This window comes from Stegostoma tigrinum, chromosome 18, assembly GCF_030684315.1.
Source record: "Stegostoma tigrinum isolate sSteTig4 chromosome 18, sSteTig4.hap1, whole genome shotgun sequence".
NCBI lineage: Eukaryota > Metazoa > Chordata > Chondrichthyes > Orectolobiformes > Stegostomatidae > Stegostoma > Stegostoma tigrinum.
The window spans coordinates 58886860-58907273 of record NC_081371.1 but is presented as its reverse complement, the minus strand read 5'-3'; the positions used below and the strand labels follow the sequence as shown (position 1 = coordinate 58907273).

Here is a 20414-nt window from a genome sequence, read left to right as displayed (position 1 = left end):
AGCCTGGCATTTGTGTGGCGTGAATGTCACTTGCCATTTACCAATCCAAGCCTGGATATTGTCCAGATCTTGTTGCATTTGAACTTGACTGCTTCAGTGTCTGAGGAGTTACGAATGGTGCTAAACATTGTGCAACCATCGGTGAACATCCCCACTTCTGACCTTATGATGGAGGGAAGATCATTGATGAAGCAGCTGAAGATGGTTGGGCCTCGGACATTACCCTGAGGAACTCCTGCAGAGATGTCCCGGAGCTGAGATGAATGACCTTCCACAACACAACCATCTTCCTCTGTGTCAGGTATGACTCCAACCAATGGAGCTTTGCCCCCTGATACCCATTGATTCCAGTTTTGCCAGGGCTCCTTGATGCCACACTCTGTCGAATGCAGCCTTGATATCAAGGGCTGTCACTTTCACCTCACTTCTGGAATTCAGCTCTTTTGCCCATGTTTGAACTGTTGGCCCTGGCAGAACCCAAACTGGGTGTTTCTGAGCAGGTGCTGTTTGATAACACAGTTGATGACATCTTCCATCAGTTTACTGATGATCGATTTAGACTGACAGGGCCTGTGTGACTCTCCATGACTGCACAGTGCGATACAGAATGCCCTCACACCTGTATCCCAGGGCAAGACTGATGGTAAGGTAGGCCCTTTAAGTCTTGCCTGACAGCAAGATAAGACTTCTTCTAGCGACTGAGACAGTGACTGACTGTTTCAGGAATAGAATAAGAATCTGGAAAGGTTCAAAAACCAAATAATAGCTACTCATTATCTCAGAACACAATGACAGGAATTTGTGTTCAGGGCTTCTGAAGAATCTGACTTCAAACACTTATGAAACAAATGCTAAAGGAAGGCAATGTGATTTGTACATATCCTATTTGTAATGTACTAAAGACCTTGATATTGACAACCAATGATTTTTTAATTTTCTTTTTAATCTTGCATTCTTTCATGGAATGGCAATATTGCAATATTACTTCTCTCCCTATCTAAGAGTCAAGTGATCTCCTAAGGGAAAGCTGCTTCTCAGTTTAGATGAGTGGGGAATAGGGTAATGAGGTTGGGAATTGCAGCAGTGCCATGACTAGAATAGGCAATTGCCATTCTGAGGCGTGTGCCCATACCCTTGTTTCTACACTCCCAACCAGAATGCAGTTGATCTCTTACATGAAGATACCAGGTGGTCTCTGATATCTCAGCCAAGTTGTAATTCTTGTGTAAAGATTAACTTCAATCCAATTCTCTCCCTCAAAACCACCTTAAAATGCATCTTGCCAACTTGGTCTAATTTTTCTCCTTGTTTAATGTGCAGCCAACTGAAGTCAATAGATTGTGATGATTTACATTTGAAAACCTTTGGCTGTTTGTTTTTTTTTCTTACCGATTGCAACCTGTGGCCACTGACTAATTAAAAGATCCTTAGTCTTAGACTGACTTGAGGTCAGCGAGTCCAGCACATCTGAGTGATTCTTGGGATCTATTGGGCAAATTGGCTTAGCTACTCAATAGACAAACTATGTTGAAGTACAACGGAGGTAACGATACATAATTGAATTGTTCATGGTGCAAGGTGTCAGACGCTAAATTAAAGCATAGTGTAGGAATTCTCCAAGCAACTGCTGTAACCATGAGGATTGGTGGAAACCCTGTTTGTGTGCATTTATGCTGAACTTGCAGTAGGTTAAAAACCATCTGCTTTATTCAACCCATCTACAAGATTTTGTTCCTAAGTCTGTTATTTCCACTAATTATGTCCAAGAAACACCCTATTTTTCTATTAATCAAAGTCTTAGATGAATAACATGGGCCCTTGGCCAGAATCCAGTTGAAGATGTCACTGATATCTTTTTTCCTTTTTGTGCCATTCATTTCCACCCTCAACAGCCAATTGTCAATGCTGTTAATCATTTTCTCATGTATTCCATGATCCTAAACTTTCCAACTAGGAACAAAAACCTACATCTTTTGGATCCACTGTTTCAGTTTCCCATCCCAACCCACCACCTCTGTTCTTCATTTTCCTATTTGAGCACAATCTGGAGACTGTGACTCAATTAACCATTGCCAGCGAGTCTGTCACTGAGGCTGATGTACTGCACTTTGGTTAGTAAAAACATTACTATTTGCTACCCTTCAGACCTTGAGCATTACCTTAACTTGTAGGAAACTCCAATTATCAAAACAAACTTGGCTGTCCTTACTATTTAAAAGATTCCAGGACATATGGATCCAATGGTAAGACAGTTAGAGTTTATTGCTTCTTGATTTTCCAGAGCACCTTTTTTAGATTAGCTGTGTATTGCAAACCATTTGCCTCTCTTATACCATGAGTAATATGTTCTTAAGTCTTCTGGTGAAAGAGAGACAAACCCACAAAATGTTATTTACACGTCCTGATTTCTGTAATCTTGTCTCCTGTATTGTATTGTTTACCAGTCTTCCAAATTAGGACCATCTAATGTTTACTGTGGTGTAAACCTTGTTTTGAAAAGATGTTTAATTCAGTTCTGAAAAACTCCAAACAACTTCAAGGTCACTAGTTTTTATGTAAACTTTTAAGTTCTTGAAGTTTTGGGGCCCACAAGGAGATTGATGCATACCTGAAAATACTGGTGCCAGGAGGTGTCTCTCTGCCAACAAGCTAATCCTGACGCTAGCTACAGGTGGCAGAGAACAGGGCAGAAATTCTAGTTTTGTCCCATGTAAGACAAATTGTATCAGTTTAAAAGCTCAATTAAGAGCTTGCCACGGTGTGGCCTTTATGTTTTTAACCTGTTGTATAACTTGCCCGTGCGTTCAGAATGATGAGCTGAAGACGGAGTCAAGGCAATCCCACAGCATTACCTTGTGAATGGTGTCAGAGGGACTTCACATTTTAGAATGTGATGCTTTGGTGCTGCACAGGTGCTGAGGAGAATGAGTACCCAGTGGCCGGGCTTTGAATAGAGCCAGAAACCTGCGTTAGGGTTAGGACCAGTGGCACTAATGCTAAGGACAGTTGGGCAGTCGGCCAGTCCAGGAGCAAAGTTCCAGCTGGCAATGGGAACACATCTGTTCAATTGGGGGCTTGTGGTAGAGGTGCAGTACCCTCTGAAGGACGGCTCTCCATACACCTGGAAGGAATGGGAGGGGAAAAGCGGGCAGGAAAATCATGAAGTCTAAACCCTGCAGAGCAATTAACTACCAAAGTTGGCGCTGCCTGGTTGACCAAGGACCTGTGCTGTGCAGATAGTTACAGATCTGTGCCAACATTGTCATAAACCTCTCCATGCAGAATGGTCACTGTGCCCTGTCAGTGGGTTCAGATTCATCAGGCCTTGAATCCCTTTGATTTTCTTCCAAAGATCGGATGGAGGCAGGTTAAACAATAACTCAGTGCATCTCACTGTTTGCTCTCCTCTCTGCTGGAGCTGTTCATTTAGCACCTTTCTCCCTGGGAAAGTAGGCAATGGCTATTGTCTCCAATGGACTGCACTCCTCCATACCTAGGTATCATTGATTTGTGGATATCTGGGTCACCCAGACTCCTGAGATCTATCGACAGGAATGGCCTTGTGACCACAAGAGTACTTTTCATGAGTGTGCACTTTCCTAGAAAATGTCCTAACTCATTGGAATAAGAGATGCAGTGTTGTAATGGTAATGTCACTCCCAATCTGGAACCTAAGGCCAATATTCTGGGATATGTGTTTGAATCCCCCTGCTGCACATCACAGAAGTGAATTCAATAAAATCTGAAAGAGGAGGAAGAGCTGGCTGAATGGCAACATGTAAGCACTTTGCTGTTTAAAAAGCCATCCTTGCAATGTGAGTTCGCTTCACTCCAGGGAATTAGAGACCGGTACTAAATACTATCTGAACCAGTGCTATCCACATCTGTTGAGCAGATTATTTTTCCCAAGGCTCCGATTCTAAGGAGCCTCAAATCTTCACTTCACCTCTCCAAAATGTGTGGGGCCGAAGGTTATCCCTTCAAATCATTGCTGAGAGCCATAAATGATGACTCTAGTGTCATTTGGTCTGTTGAACAAATGACTAAGCAGGTCATTAGGTTTCTCAAGGCGCAATATTGGTGCCTGGGTCAGTCAGGTGGTCCTTTTGAGGGTCTGACTGGCCTGCTGTGCTCTCCATCACATGATGCTTCGGTGATGTGGACTTTAACTGTTGTGACACCCTTCCATGTTGGAATTCTCACTCCTCCGAGTGGATAATGCCAACTTGTTGAATGATAACTCCTTGAAAAGATTCTTAGGACTCAAGGGATCAAAGCATATGGGGAGAAAGCAGGATTGGGGGTCTGTGTCAGACGATGAGCCACGATCATATTGGTTGGCAGAGTATGTTCAAGGGGGCAGAATGGCCTGCTGTTCCTATTTTTTTGTTTATTTGAGACAAACTGAAGTTGTTGCTCACTGGGGCTGCGTGGCTGCTCTCAAGCCAATCATTCATAATAAGAACTGTTAAGTAAGAATTTTGTAGAAAAGCACAGCATTAACTTCTGTTTATTTAAACAGAAATAAAATTTGATGGTTATCATACATGCTGCTTTAGATCCATTGTTAGAAACCCCAGAGTTTTTAAAGTGAGGGAAACAAACCACCAGATGTTAGATATTTGAACTAAAAATAAATACTGGAAATATTTAGAGACCAGCCAGCATCTGTGGAGAGAAAGCTTCTCGTAGAAGGATTACAACCTGCCATCCCCTATTCCCAATTCATTCGCCTCTGCCGCATCTGCTCCCAGGATGAAGCATTCCACTCCCATAAATCTCAGATGTCCTCGTTTTTCAAGGATCACACGTTCCACCCCCCCTGCCCCCCGCAGTGATCAAGAAAGCCCTCTACCAAACAGCCAAAAGAGAATCCCCCTTGTCCTCACATACCACCCCACTAACCTTCGGATCCAACGCATCATCCTCCGGCACTTACACCATCTACAACCGACCCCACCAGCCAAGACATTTTTCCATCCCAACCCTTGCCTGCTTTCTGGAGAGACCACTCTCTCCGTGACTCCCTTGTTTATTCCACGCTCCCCTCCAACCCCACCAAACCGGCACTTTTCCCTACAACAGCAGGAAGTGCTACACCTGCCCCTACATCACCTCCCTCACCCACATCCCAGGCCCCAAGAAGATTTTCCACATCAAACAGATGTTCACCTGCACATCTGCCAATGTGGTATACTGCATCCGCTGTACCCGTTGTGGCTCCCTCTACACTGGGGAAACCAAGCAGAGGCTTGGGGACTGCTTTGCAGAACACCTATGCTTGGTTCGCAATAAACGACTGCACCTCCCAGTCGCAAAACATTTCAGGTCCCCCTCCCATTCCTTGAACGGCATGTTCATCCTGGGCCTCCTGCAGTACCACAACGATGCCACCCGAAGGTTGCAGGAACAGCAACTCATTCCGCTTGGGAACCCTGCAGCCCAATGGTATCAAAGTGAGTGAGTTTCACAAGCTTCAAAATCACCCCTCCTGCTACTGCATCCCAAAACCAGCCCAGCTCATCCCCGCCTCCCTAACCTGTTCTTCCTCCCACCTATCCCCGCCTCCCACCTCAAGCCCCACCTCCATTTCCTACCTACTAACCTCATCCCGCCCCCTTGACCTGTCCGTCCTCCCTGAACTGACCTATCCCCTCCCTACTGCCTCACCAACACTCCTCTACTGGCTCCATCCCCGCCTCTTTAACTTGTCTGTCTCCTCTCCACCTATCTTCTCCTCTATCCATCTTTGATCTGCCTGCCCCCTCTCCCTGTTAATTTCAGAACCTTCTTCCCCTCCCCCATTTCTGATGAAGGACCTAGGCCCGAAACGTCAGCTTTCCTGCTCCAAAGATGCTGCTTGGCCTGCTGTGTTCATTCAGCTCCACACTTTGAATATCTTGGATTCTCCAGCATCTGCAGTTCCTTTTATCTGTTAATCTTTAACACTGTTGCTTTTAGTAAACAATAACATTAAACTAGAAATTATTGGAGCATGAAAACAGCAGCAAAAGGTTAATAGGCAAGATTAGGTTGCATTAGATGTGGGGTAATCTAACAGCATGGATAGAGCATTGGTTAACTGGACAAATCACAAGTCAGCATGAACAAGGCATTTTCAAGTTGACAAGTTATGATGAGTGCTACTAGGCTCTGCTGGGGCTTCAGCTATTTACTGTCTATAATGATTTGGACAAAGACTAGGGAATAACGTATGGATATTTACTCGTACAAAGCTGGAAAGAAATTTAAGTTGTGAGGAGAACATTGCTGCAAAGAGATATAAACTGGTTAAGCAAGTAAGTAGTAAAATGACAGATGGAGTATAATGTGGAGAAGTAAGGTTACATTTGGCTGTAAGAACAGAAAGGCAGAATATTTTTAAGAAATAGAACTTTCATAACTGATCAAAGAGACTTTTGGTGTATTTGTGTAACAAATACAGCCAGCATGCAGGGTAAGCAATCTTGCGGATTTGCCTTTATTACAAGAGGATAGAAGTAAAAGTATTCAGAAATCTTGTTGCACTTTTACAGGGTTTCAGTGAGGGATATGCCAGAATACTCCTCAGTTTTAATTTTGAAAGAAGGATATATTTGGATTGCAGTGCGATGGAAGTTCACTCAATTGGTTGCTCAGTCAAGAGGCTTATCACATGAGTGGCAGAATGAATTGTGTCTGTATTCTCTGCAGTTTAGCAGAGCTGGAGCTGACCTCATCGAAACATTCAAAAATATGGTGGGGAAGGAAACTGAAATTGTTGGAAAAGCTCAGCAGGTTTGGCAGCATCTGTGGAGAGAAATCCATTAACTCTACAACTCCCATGACCCTTCCTCAGAACACTGAGGTTATTTTCCCTGGCTGTGGGGTATAAAACAAGGAGCACAGCCTCAGCATAGAGGGCTCAATCATTAAGATTAAATGTACAAGATTCAGAAATCATAGTTCACATTCATTGTAAGAGTCAGTGTCTGACCAAACATGAAACCACGCAGGCTGAGTGTTTTGGGTGAGGTTTGGAAAGTTGTTCAGTTTCTTTTTTTTCCAAAGTGATTGCAAGAGAAATAACACTTCACAAGGCAGGAGGGTCAGCATATTCACAAAGGAATACTGTCCCTGTTTGGCTGGGGTGTTGTCTTTTCTAAAATTCTTGTCCGTCTGCTTTCTGCACTCTGCCACTGAAAAGGAGACCTTTTTAACACTTTACAAACTACAGTTACAGCATGGACAATGGTATCTGCCTTCTGACCTGGACACTGCACATGTTAGATTCTGATAGACCTAGGTTAAATAAACCTAGTTTAATAAAGTTAGGCGTAGACAGTGACCAATGTCGATTATGTTCGGGATGGAAAGCAAGATAGGACCATTGTCTCAGATTTGCTTATTCATTAGGAATTTTTAGAAATTGGACGGTCCCTTACTGCATCTGCGTGCATTGATTAGATCAGTCACTTTGTTAAATGACACTGCTTTTTGGCGATTTCCTGCTTGGGTTTGTTTTACTGTGACTGTTGGAAGTCGTTATTTCACTTAAACAGATTACAAATTTTAGTTTGAAATGTTGTCTTTTTGTCTCCAAATGATTAAAGTGCATAGCTTTAAGTATTACTATTTCAATATTTTCAAATTGAGGTGGGCAAAATATTCTTGTGCAGTTAGTTTGTACCGGAGCAGATGATTAGGAGTCCAAGTGGATTGAACAGTTCCCAAACTAACCACTGAATAATAGTAACATCTCCTGGCTTGGAACATTGTCCATGCCACTACCCCTCTTTAAGAAGGGTGACAGAGGGGGAAACCATGGAATTTAATGACCAGTTAGCCTAACAGCTGTGGTGGGGAAATTGTCAGGGTGTCTGATCGAGGATGGGGGTAACTTAACCCTTCAATTTCAGTTAATTGGAGATGGATTCATGAAATCTATACCATGCCTGGTAAACCTTAGCTTTTATTTTGAAGAGATACCAAAGGTGTTAAGAGATAAGACCGTGGATGTTGTCTTATTTGGATTTACAGAAGGCTTTTATTAAAATTCCACATCAGCCTAATGTGGAATTTAGGGCAAGGTAGTGAAAGCAGTAGGAAATGGGTTGTGTGGCAGGAGACCTTTGGAATAATGGGTTAGTACTCAATTTGGCGGGCCGTGACTAATGATGCCCTGTGCTGGTCCTCAATTATTCACACTGTTCTTTTGGCTTGGACAATTCTGTAAAACAAAGTTAAATATTCAACTTTGCTTAGGACCCGAATTTGGGTAACAGTGTAGACAGTGCTGACAAAAGCATAAAATTACAACAAAATATTGATACGTTGCGTAAATAGGCAAAGCTGCGGTGGATTGATTTTTAATTTACACAAGTATGGACTGAAGGATTGATCAGGGTTGGCTTTTGAGAAGTTACAAAGTTAAATACAATGGATGTACAGTACATTTTGGGCAGACTTCAGGTGCACAGCCCTTTGAAATTTCACAAATAGGTGCAGAAAATGGTCAAGAAAGCTAATGGAATGCTGGCCTTCAGATCTAAAGGTCTAAAGTATTGGGATGCAGGAATTATATTGCAGTTGAACAAAACTCCATTAGAGTACTTTGAGCAGATTAGACCATCAAATCATAGGAGTGATGTTTTGGCCTTATAGGGAGTTCAATGCAGATTTATAAAGATGTTACCTGGACTTCAGCGGTTAAGTTATGAGGAGTGATTAGACAAATTTGGCATGTATTTTGTAGCTTTTTGAAGGTTAAGGGGTGATCTAATCTATCTTCAGGAAAAGACAAGGTATATCAGCTGTTTCCACTGGTTGAAGATTCTAGCACCAAGGCATAGTCTGAGATTTAGGGCCAGTCCATTCATAATGTTTAAAGCACTTTTACAGGCAAAGAGTGGTGGAAGTTTGGGACTCCTCTTCAAATGGCAGCCAATGCTAATTCAGTTGGTAGACTCAAATCTGAGACTTTTTAAAACTTTAAGTGAAGGTACCAAGGGATACGTGCTTGAGGCAGCATATGGTGTTAGGCCATAGAGCAGCCATGATGCTATTGAATGGTGGAGCAAGCTTGAGGGGCTGAATGGCCTAATCCTGTTCCTAAAACGTACTTTACAGCTGTGTTATATTCAAACTTCTCATCCTACAGATAAGAAATGCCTTCACTCTAAGGATTGTGAATCTTTGACATTCTGTACCTCCAGAGTTTATAATTGCTCCATCACTTAATATATTTCCAGTCTGGGAAAGACAAATCTTCCACATTTGGGAACTAATGGATAGGAAGAGAAATTAGTTAAAGTTCAAGGTCAGACAAATTGCCTTACATTGTAGAGCAATCTAAATGTGGGTCACAAGGGCAGGTTTTTATATCCTATCGCCACAGATGCTGCCATGCTTTGTGTATTCTGAAATTTCTGATTTTTAAGTTCTAAGTCTTTTCCACAGATGTTATGCATTAGCTATGGTTATTCCTTTGGAATTGCTTCATAGATTTGCAATTTAGGAAACTATATGGTATTTCACTCTTGAGTAAATTATTCCAGTTGAGAGGCAACCTTTTGGGTTTGAAACCTTCTTTCACTTTAGCGATTTATATTTGTCTTTTATCTACAATCAAATTTATTTCATGAAAGTTTATGATCATAACCAAATCGATTCATGAAACAGGAATACAGAATTTCACAATAACTTGGACCATTACTGAGAAGCTAAATAAAATCGATCAATCAATTATAGGAGATGAGACTGAATTTCTGGAAAAAGGCTCTTCTACTTAAAGTATTTGTTTTTGGCTTTTAATGGTGACCCAAAAATAATTGTAAAGCAGGCCTCTAATTTACACAGTGCAAAAATTCAGCAGGTCTCCTTGGACAGCACTTTCCCAATCCGTTTTTTAAAAAACCCAGGAAGAATTGAACGCTGTAAATCACGGATAAAAACAGAAGTTGCTAGCAAAGCTCAGCAAGTCCAGCTGCATGTGGGGGGGGGAAAAGAAGTCGGAGTTAACATTTCAGGCCTAGTGACCCTTGCTCAGAGAAGTTCCTCAGTTCTGAGGAAGGGTCACCCGACCTGAAACGTTAACTCTGACTTTTTCTTTGCAGATGCTGCCAGACCTGCTGAGCTTTTCCAGCAACTTCTGTGTTTGCACCTTCCCAATCCATGACTGCCACCATCTAGAAAGACACAAGCAGTAGATACATGGAAACACCATTCCCCTTACCTGACCTCCCTTCTTCCCCTAACCCAGCAAGTTCACCTCCAAGCCACTCGCCATCCTGACTTGGAAACGTGTCACTGGGTAAAGACCCTGGTACTCCCTCCCTGATGGTGTTGTGGGACTGACCTAAGCAGCTCAAGAAGATAACTCATCACCCACTTAAGGGCAACTCCAAGCTGGCAATAAATGCCACCCCAGCCAGCAGCTCCCATAAAAGTGACCTGGTTTTGAATTTACCCAAAACTGGGCTTAGATTCAATTTCAATGCTGTCATACTTTCACTTTTAATCCCTGCACTTTACCTATTTGAGCCCCTACTGACTATTTGCAGCATTCCTGTTTTTATTTATTTCAGTTTTTTGCTTTTTATCAATGTTGCTTTTAGTAGCTTGAGGGAAATCAGCTGGAACTAGTAATCTGATTTTAGGAATCTATGGATAAAATTAAGACACCAGTGAAGGAGGCATTGGACAAATCTGTAGGTGATTCGGGATCATGTCCTGCCTCAGGAGAGAGCACTGACTGAAGGGAATATCATGGTCACATACCCCAGGCAAGAGTGAGCAGAAGTCAGAAATGGATATTCTTGGAATTTTGAAAACAAAAACATTAAATGGCTGTGGAAATCTGCATGAACTTAACTGAGATGTTCATAAGTTGATCTTCAGGACACATTGCAAAATGACCTGATTCCTCATCCCTGATTTTTCTTACTATGCTGTTAAGAACAGCAATTTGCAGTCATGCAGCAGTTGGTGCGAAAATTATTCCCAGAATGGTTCCTTGGAAGAAGGTGTGGTAAGAAGAAAAATTAAGGGAATGAAAAATCATGACTTTATTTGTTTGTTTTCTCAAGAATTGTTCTTTAATTGATCCTCCTAGTTAATGAAGACTACTTTATCTTGTATTTTGTTTTAGGTCTTAATCTCTGGGTTCTGGCAATTGGAAAATATCCAAAAGAACATACTGTAGGCATTCCAGATGTGAAGTACATTGCGAACATTCATGGTGATGAGGTAACTTTCTTCTCTTTATATCTATACAGTCTAGTGAATTTCTGTGTAAAGGGTGAGTATTAACACTTTTTGTTTCCTCAAGCCAAATGCAACTTGGGTTTTTCTTGCTTTAAATGTTTGCTTGTGCATCAACAAACGGTGTACATAGTCAAAGATGACATAAAATAAAAATTTTAACGTGAAAATTTTACAGATGACCAGCTCCCAATCAAATACTTTACAAATAATTTCCGAGCAAAAAGTTGTACCTTTTATTCATTATTTTCTTAACCGTGTTTGCACAGTTCAGATTACAAGTTAGTACAGGTGACTATATTATCATATCTTTGCATGTTCACAGTTCATACTTGTTATAGAAAACCTTCCACTGCTTCTTTCTCCCTTTATCAGTCCATCCTGTTGCCTACTGAGGGTGCTGTCTAGTTTCCCTTTCTTGCTGGACTTCAGTATATGCTTGAAAGCAATTTAAGATTTTCCAAACCCCTGAATTTTTTCTGAAGAAGTGTCTCGACCCGAAACGTCCACTTACCTGCCCCTCTGATGCTGCCTGGCCTGCTGTGCTCCTCCAGCAGGACATATGTGAACAAGTACAAATGTAATGTGTTTGTTTCTTTCTTGTTTGTTTGCGACTAATTGCAAAACCTAACCGACTGCAAACTTCAAATGGAACAATGGTAGCCGATTTGTGAAAGTAATTTTTCCCTTCTCTATGAAATAAAGCTGTACAAATTGTAACCACATTTCAAGAGCCTATTTCCTCATTCGAACATTCTCCCTTGATGGCAGTTGTCGTCTTTGTTGATTGTAAGCAATCCAAGCATCTTACCATTAACAGTGTACTTACTGCCAACATCTACCTCAAATGTCACTGCTGCCCTCATCCTTCAAATTATTGGGTTTTTTTAGCAACTCAAGCTGATTTCCTGTTCTCTATTCACTCATCCGGAATAAGGTAGGTGAGCTTGCAGCTTGGATAGGTACCTGGGACTTCGATGTTGTGGCCATTTTGGAGACATTGATAGAGCAGGGTCAGGAATGGATGTTGCAGGTTCCAGGGTTTAGATCTTTCATTAAGGTCAGGGAAGGTGGTAAAAGAGGGGGAGGTGTGGCTTTGTTGGTCAAGGACAGTATAACGGCAGCTGAAAGAACCTTTGAGGACTCGCCTACTGAGGTGGTATGGGCTGAGGTTGCCGAGGAAGGTTTTTCGACTGAGTCAGTGTGGGTGGAAGTTAGGAACAGCAAGGGAGCAGTCACCTCACTGGGGGTTTTCTACAGACCGCCAAGTAGCAGTAGGGAGATCGAAGAACTCATTGGCCGGCAGATTGTTGAAAAGTGCAAACGTAGCAGCGTTGTTGTTATGGGTGACTTCAACTTTCCCAATATAGATTGGAACCTCCTTAGTGCAGATGGTTTGGATGGAGCCGTTTTAGTCAGGTGTGTTCAGGAGGGTTTCCTTACTCAGTATGTGGACAGGCCGATGAGTGGGCACGGCATTTCGGATTTGGTGCTCGGCAATGAGCCAGGACAGGTGTCAGACAGGTGTCGTGGTGGGAGAACACTTTGGCGACAGTGACCACAACAGCCTCACTTTTACCATAGCCATGGAAAGGGAAAGGAGCAGTTACCAGGGGAAGATATTTAACTGGGGTAAAGGATACTATGACGCTATCCGACAGGAGTTGGGAAGTACAGATTGGGAGCAATTGTTCCACAGAAAGGGCACAACAGACATGTGGAGACTGTTTAAGGAGCAGTTGTTGCGAGTGATGCATAAATTTGTTCCTCTGAGACAGGTAAGAAGGGGTAAGATGAAGGAGCCTTGGATGACGGGTACAGAGGTGCTTCTTGTCAAAAAGAAAAAGGCAGCGTAAGTAAGGTGGAGGAAGCAAGGGTCTAGCACAGCTTTAGAGGATTACAGGCTTGCTCGGAAGGAGCTCAAAAGTGGACTGAGGAGGGCCAGGAGGGGGCACGCAAAAGGCTTGGCTGGAAGGATTAGGGAGAACCTGAAAGCATTTTACTCATACGTGAGGAATAAGAGAATGATCAGGGAGAAGGTAGGGCTGATCAGGGATAGCGTAGGGAACTTGGGTGCGGAGTCTGAGCAGATAGGGGAAGCCCTAAATGAGTTTTTTGCTTCGGTTTTCACTACGGAAAGGGACCTTGTTGTGAATGAGAACTTTGAGGAGCAGGAAAACAGGCTTCAACAGATCAAGATTGAGGAAGTTGATGTGCTGGAAATTTTGGCAAACATTAAGATTGATAAGTCCCCAGACCAGATTTATCCTAGGTTGCTCCGGGAAGCGAGAAAGGAGGTTACTAAGCTGCTGGCGAAGATCTTTGCTTCCTCACTCTCCACGGGAGTCATACCGGAAGATTGGAGGGAGGCAAATGTTGTTCCTCTTTTCAAGAATGGGAATAGGGAAATCCCTGGAAATTACAGACCAGCCAGTCTTACATCTGTGGTCAGCAAGGTTTTGGAAAGAATTCTGAGGGGTAGGATTTATGACTATTTGGAAAAGCATAGCGTGATTAAAGGGAGTCAGCATGGCTTTGTGAGGGGCAGGTCATGCCTTACAAATCTTATTGGGTTCTTTGAGGAAGTCACGAGACAGGTTGACAAGGGTCGAGCAGTGGATGTGGTGTACATGGACTTCAGCAAGGCATTTGATAAGGTTCCCCATGGCAGGTTCATTAATCAAGTCAGGAGGCATGGGATACAGGGTGATTTCACTGTCTGGATTCAGAATTGGTTGGCTGACAGGAGGCAGAGAGTGGTTGTAGACGGTAAGTATTCTGCCTGGAGGTCAGTGCTGAGTGGTGTCCCGCAGGGCTCTGTTCTTGGGCCTCTGCTCTTTGTAATTTTATAAATGACTTGGACGAGGAGGTTGAGGGGTGGGTTAGTATGTTTGCTGATGACACAAAGGTTGGAGATGCCATTGATAGTATCGAGGACTATTGCAGGCTTCAGCGAGACATTGACAGAATGCAGAGCTGGGCTGAGAAATGGCAGATGGAGTTCAACCTGAATAAATGCAAAGTGATGCATTTTGGAAGGTTGAACTTAAATGCTGAATATAGGATTAAAGGCAGGATTCTCGGCAGTGTGGAGAAACAGCGGGATCTTGGTGTTAAAGTGCATAGCTCCCTCAAAGTTGCCACCCAGGTAGATAAGGTTGTTAAGAGAGCATATGGTGTTTTGGCTTTCATTAACAGGGGGATCGAGTTTAAGAGCAGCGAGGTTATGCTGCAGCTCTACAAAACCCTGGTGAGACCACACTTGGAATATTGTGTCCAGTTCTGGTCGGCCTATTATAGGAAAGATGTGGAGGCTTTGGAGAGGGTGCGAAGGAGGTTTACCAGGATGCTGCCTGGACTGGAGGGCTTGACTTACAAGGAGAGGTTGACTGAGCTCGGACTTTTCTCTTTGGAGAGAAGGAGGAAGAGAGGTGACCTGATCGAGGTGTACAAGGTAATGAGAGGCATGGATAGAGTCGATAGCCAGAGACTTTTCTCCAGGGCAGGATTGACTGCCACGAGGGGTCATAGTTTTAAGGTGTTAGGAGGAAGGTATAGAGGAGACGTCAGGGGGAGGCTCTTCACTCAGAGAGTTGTGAGCGCATGGAATAGTTTACCAGTGGTAGTCGTGGAAGTGGAGTCATTAGTGACATTTAAGCGACTGCTGGACATGCACATGGACAGCAGTGAATTGAGGGGAATGTAGGTTAGGTTATTTTATTTTTGGATTAGGATTATTCTACAGCACAACATCGTGGGCCGAAGGGCCTGTACTGTGCTATACTTTTCTATTCAATCAATAAGCAATGGGTTGTCAGAAAATGGATAATGCAATGTCTCAGGACATGCTGTTTCTGGTTCTTGACTCCCAGATAGGGTCTCAGTGTAAGAATACAGGCTGACCCTCTCAGGATACATGGAGATTTGTCTTCACCTGAAGAGTGGTGAGCCTGTGGAATTCTCTGCAACAAAAAAACAATTGAGGCCAAACATCGAACATTTTCAAAATAAAAACCGAAAGAACTGCGGATGCTGTGGATCAGGAACAAAAACAGAAGTTGCTAGAAAAGCTCAGCAGGTTTGGCAGCATCTGTGGAGGAAAGAACAGGGTTAACGTTTTGGGTCCAGTGACCCTTCCTTAGAACTGGCCAGTTCTGAGAAAGGGTAACCAGACCTGAAACATTAACTTTTTTTTCTTCACAGATGCTGCCAAACTTTCACCGAACATTTTCAAGCAGTTAGTTATAGTTCGAGGTTAAAGGGATCAAAGGATATGGGGGAGAAAGCAGGAACAGGAGACTGAGTTGGATAATCAGCCATGATCATATCGAAGCGCCGAAGGCCAATGTCCGCTTTCCTGCTTCTTTGGTGCTGCTTGGCCTGCTGTGTTCATCCAGCTCTACACCTTGTTATCTCAGATTCTCCAGCACCTGCAGTTCCTGCTGTCCCTGCTCCTGTTTTCCATGTTTGTCTTTCAAAGTGATCATTCATAAAACCAAGATATATCACTACTGGCCTTCCAGAGTGTTCAATCTATTCCTCATTCTAATTAACCACTTTGGCCATCTCCTTCCTAATTTGGTAAGTTGCTTTTATGTCCATTTAACCCATGTCACTGAGCACCTTGTAACAGTTTTCCATAGTTTTGAAGGTGCTATGTGGATGGAAGATGTTTTACAGATAATTATAGCTGGTTCTCTGTGTGGTTAGCCTTCTGTCCACACAATTGTAAACAATTTGATAGCTTGCCATCAATTTATCTTTCATTTCATGACTAATGTAGAAAACAGTACAAACCACACTCCATCGAAGATGAGATAACAAGGTGTAGAGCTGGATGAACACAGCAGGCCAACATCAGCTTTCCTGCTCCTCTGATGCTGCTTGGCCTGCTGTGTTCATCCAGCTCTACACCTTGTTACCTATGATTCTCCAGCATCAGCAGTTCCTACTATTTCCTAAAATCTGACAATTCCACTTGATTCCCTTTAAAGGTAACAATGATTTGATGGCAATAATGAGATGAAATTTTGTCTTCTAATTTGTTTTAGGGAGTAAACTAAATTAAACAGAATTTGTGTGTACTTGGAATATTTCTCTTTTTTGCTTCAAAAAAGAGTTGTATGGGATGACAACAGAACGTTTTTGGTCCAATTTGGAATGGAGTAAAACCTGTCCTGAAGTTAGATAACAAGGTGTGGAGCTGGATGAACACAGCAGGCCAAGCGTCTGCAGTTCCGATTATCTCTGAAGTTAGTTAAGACGATTGAGCATTTTTCTAACATTGTGGTAGTTAGTACTGTGGATCATAGAAATATAAAGAGCTAGAAATAATTTTTTTTATAAAGGACGAGTGTTTCCTTGATCAATATGGAACCTAGTGGAATCTGATTATCAAGCATGGTTATAATATTGTTTTCAGCCAAATGTTGACACAATCTCTGCAATAAATATAGTGAAGTACACATTTTATCATCTTCACTTGATACTTTGGTGTTGCTGGCTAGACCAACATATACTGCCTATCACTAATTGCCCCTCGAGACAGTGGTGGTGAACTACTGCCCTGAACTGCTACAGTCCGTGTGGAATGCAATGAAGACATTATGAGCCAGGTGGACAATGGGGACCTAGCGGACGTGACGTACCCAGATTTCCAAAAGGCCTTCAACAAGGTACCACACAAGAGGCTGCTGCATAAGATAAGGAATGTATGACGTTAGGGGTAAAGTATTAGCATGGATAGAGGATTGGTTGACTAACAGGAAGCAAAGAGTGGGGATAAATGAGAGGTTCTCTAGCTGGCAATCCGTGACTAGCGGTTTGCCTCAGGGATCGGTGTTGGGACTGCAATTATTTACAATTTATATAGAGGACTAGGAGTTGCAGATGACACTAAGATGAGTGGCAGAGGAAAGTGTGCAGAGGACTGTGAAACTTTGCAGAGGAACATCGATACATTGAGTGAGTGGGCAAAGGTCTGGCAGATGGAATACAATGTAAATAAATGTGCAGTCATACATTTTGGTGGGAGTAATAGTAAAAAGGATTATTACTTGAGTGGTAAAAAGTTGCAGCATGCTGCCATGCAGAGGGACCTGGGTGTCCTTGTGCATGAATCTCAGAAGGTTGGTCTGCAGGTACAACAAGTAATTAGGAAGGCAAATGGAATTTTGTCTTTCATTGCTAAAGGGATTCTGTTTAAAAGCAGAGAGGTTATGTTGCAGCTGTACAAGGTGCTGGTGAGGCCACACCTGGAGTACTGTGTGCAGTTTTGGTCTCCTTACCTGAGGAAGGATGTACTGGCACTGGAGGGGGTGCAGAGGAGGTTCACTAGGTTGATTCCGGAGTTGAGGGGTTCTGGTTTATGAGGAAAGACTGAGTAGATTGGGATTATATTCATTGGAATTCAGAAGATTGAGGGGGGATCTTATAGAAATATATAAAATTATGAAGGGAATAGATAAGATAGAAGTAGAGAGGATGTTCCCACTGGCAGGTGAAGCTAGGACAAGATCAGAGGGAGCAGATTTAGGACTGAATTGAGAAGGAACTCCTTCACTCAGAGGGTTGTTAATCTATGGAATTCCTTGTCCAATGAAGTAGGTGACGCTACTTCAATAAACATTTTTAAAGCTAATGTAGATTTTTTTTTGGACAATGGAGGAATTAAGGGATATGGTGAGAACGCGGGTAAGTGGATCTGAGTCCACAAAAAAATCAGCTATGATCTTATTGAATGGCAGAGCAGGCTCGAAGGGCCAAACGGCCTACTCCTGTTCCTAGTTCTTATGTTCTTGTGCTGTGGGTTGACCCAAAATGCACTTAGGAAGGGAATTCCAGGATTTTGACCCAACAGTACAGAAAGAACGATGATATATTTCCAAGTTGGCTTGGTGACTTTCTGGGGGTGGTGCTCCCATGTATTTTCTGTTCTTGTTCTTCTAAAGGATGTAGTCATGGGTTTCGTTGGTACACACTAAGGGTCCTTGGTGAACTTTTGCAATTTATCTTGTAGATAGTCAGAAGTCACACGACAAAAGGCTATAGTCTTACAGGTTTATTTGGAATCACACGCATTTGGAGCACTGCTCCTTTGTAAGGTGCACACTGCATCTGACAAAGGGGCTGCACTCCAAAAGCTTGTGGTTCCAAATAAACCTGTTGGACTAAACCTGGTGTTGCGTGACTTCTGACCTTGTCCAGCCCAGTCCAACACTGGCACCTCCACATCATGCTGCTGGTGATGGTGTTGAAGGGGTTGGATGTTTGTTTGTGGATGTGGTGGCAATCCATTCCCTCTCTCTCCCACTCTCTCCATCTCTCTCTCCATCTCTCTCTCTCTCTCCCACTCTTTCCCTTCTGGGTAGCAATACTAGCTTTGTGAATCCTTTCTGTCTTGGATCTCTAACATAAGGACTGCCTTGTTTATTGTTCCAAAATGGCAGACTGAACTCCCAGACCTGTTTTTAAAAGCCTGTTTTAGAGTGGCTGCAGTTTTGCAAGTGAGTAACCTGAACCCAACAGACGGTTGTGTGAAGAGCTGTTTGAACAGGCAGTAATTGCCTGCAGGTCGGAGCTTCAGTGTGGGGCTGAGAGGGCTCATCTTCTGTCGCTGTTAGCAACTAGGTGACTGTAACTTGCTAGTTTGCTGATCAATAACAATAACCTTTTTTTCACTTGTCCCCCTCTGTGGTTGGCTCTTGGTAGTTGTGTAGCTTGATGTTGGAAACAATTTGAAGGAAAAGGAATGTTGTTCCCAGCACTCAAACCCAGCCTAAACTTTAAAACGAAAGCACGTACACTTGCTGCAGCATGTGCTGTGAGCTGTGACTTTTTGCACTGATAAATTTTCCAAGTGAATCAGTCACCTTGTAGCTCTTACAAACCAGTGAGAGCCTCCACAGACAGCTGCATGGCCAGGGCCAGGCTAGCTGAAGAAAGATCGTCTCAACGTCAGAACCGGAAAACAAAGATCATTAAACTGACTTTCAGTTCGTCTAAAACAAAAGCAGAAGTTGCTGGGAAAGCTCAGCAGGTCTGGCAGCACCTGTGGAGAGAAATCAGACTTCATGTTTCAAGTCAAATAACCCTTCCTCAGACCCTTTTCTGATTTCTGTCTGCAGATGCTGCCGGACCTACTGAACTTTTCCAGCAATTTCTGTTCTTTTGCTTCTGATTTACAGCATCCTGTTGCTCATCTCTGAGAGACACTTAATACACAGACAAAGCTACAGTGGAGATACTTGGAGCTTTATAAGACTGTAATTCATTTATTAAGTTCTTAAATGAAGAGCACACTTAACTACTAGAGATATCTCAATCACTGTCTTTCACTGCCCTGATTTCTGTAACTAAACCCCAACATTATTACTTGAGAGAGTTCATAGCTAGCCAGGCTGAAACTGCTCAACCTCTTCACCACATCTCCTCTCGTAGGATACCTTCTTCCAACTTAGTTTTTGCAGGGCTCTGGAACAAAAGGGATTTCTTCAGGCTTTTTATACACAAGTCTCTGTGCCAAGTACATTGCTTACTGGGATTTATGCGTGCACGTGGCCACTCCTGAACGTATTGTCCAGATGTGTGCCTTCTTTGGACTCATCCATGCATGTGAGCAATCCTAAATATTTTGTCCAAATGTACACCTTATCAGCGAGCGAGCAGTTCCTGGTTTTCCGCAGTTTTAACTCTTAGCAGATCGGACTGATTCGGTGTACTTCCATTCACAAAGCAGTCCATTGTTAGGCCTCTGTGATAATGGGAACTGCAGATGCTGGAGAATCCAAGATAAAGTGTCGAGCTGGATGAACACAGCAGGCTAAGCAGCATCTCAGGAGCACAAAAGCTGACGTTTCGGGCCTAGACCCTTCTTCAGAGAGGGGAATGGGGAGAGGGAATTGGAATGAACAGGGAGAGCGGGGGAGGAGGACCGAAGATGGAGAGAAAAGAAGATAGGTAGAGAGGAGAGTATAGGTGGGGAGGTAGGGAGGCGATAGGTCAGTCCAGGGAAGATGGACAAGGAGGTGGGATGAGGTGGTAGATAGGAAATGGAGGTGCGGCTTGGGGTGGGAGGAAGGGATGGGTGAGAGGAAGAACAGGTTAGGGAAGCGGACACAGGCTGGGCTGGGTTTGGGATGCAGTGGGGGGAGGGGACGAGCTGGGCTGGTTTT

At 43.2% G+C, this 20414-nt stretch overlaps 1 protein-coding gene across 2 annotated transcripts in view; it reads left to right on the top strand.

The window, feature by feature from the left end:
• The window catches only part of LOC125460718 (carboxypeptidase M-like), a 103431-nt gene that overhangs the window by 10347 nt on the left and 72670 nt on the right, over positions 1 to 20414 (top strand). For both annotated transcript variants that reach the window (XM_048548465.2, XM_048548464.2), the window contains exon 3: positions 11129 to 11226. In XM_048548465.2, the coding sequence (XP_048404422.2) occupies positions 11129 to 11226 (98 nt within the window). The remainder of the gene's footprint in view (positions 1 to 11128; positions 11227 to 20414) is intronic.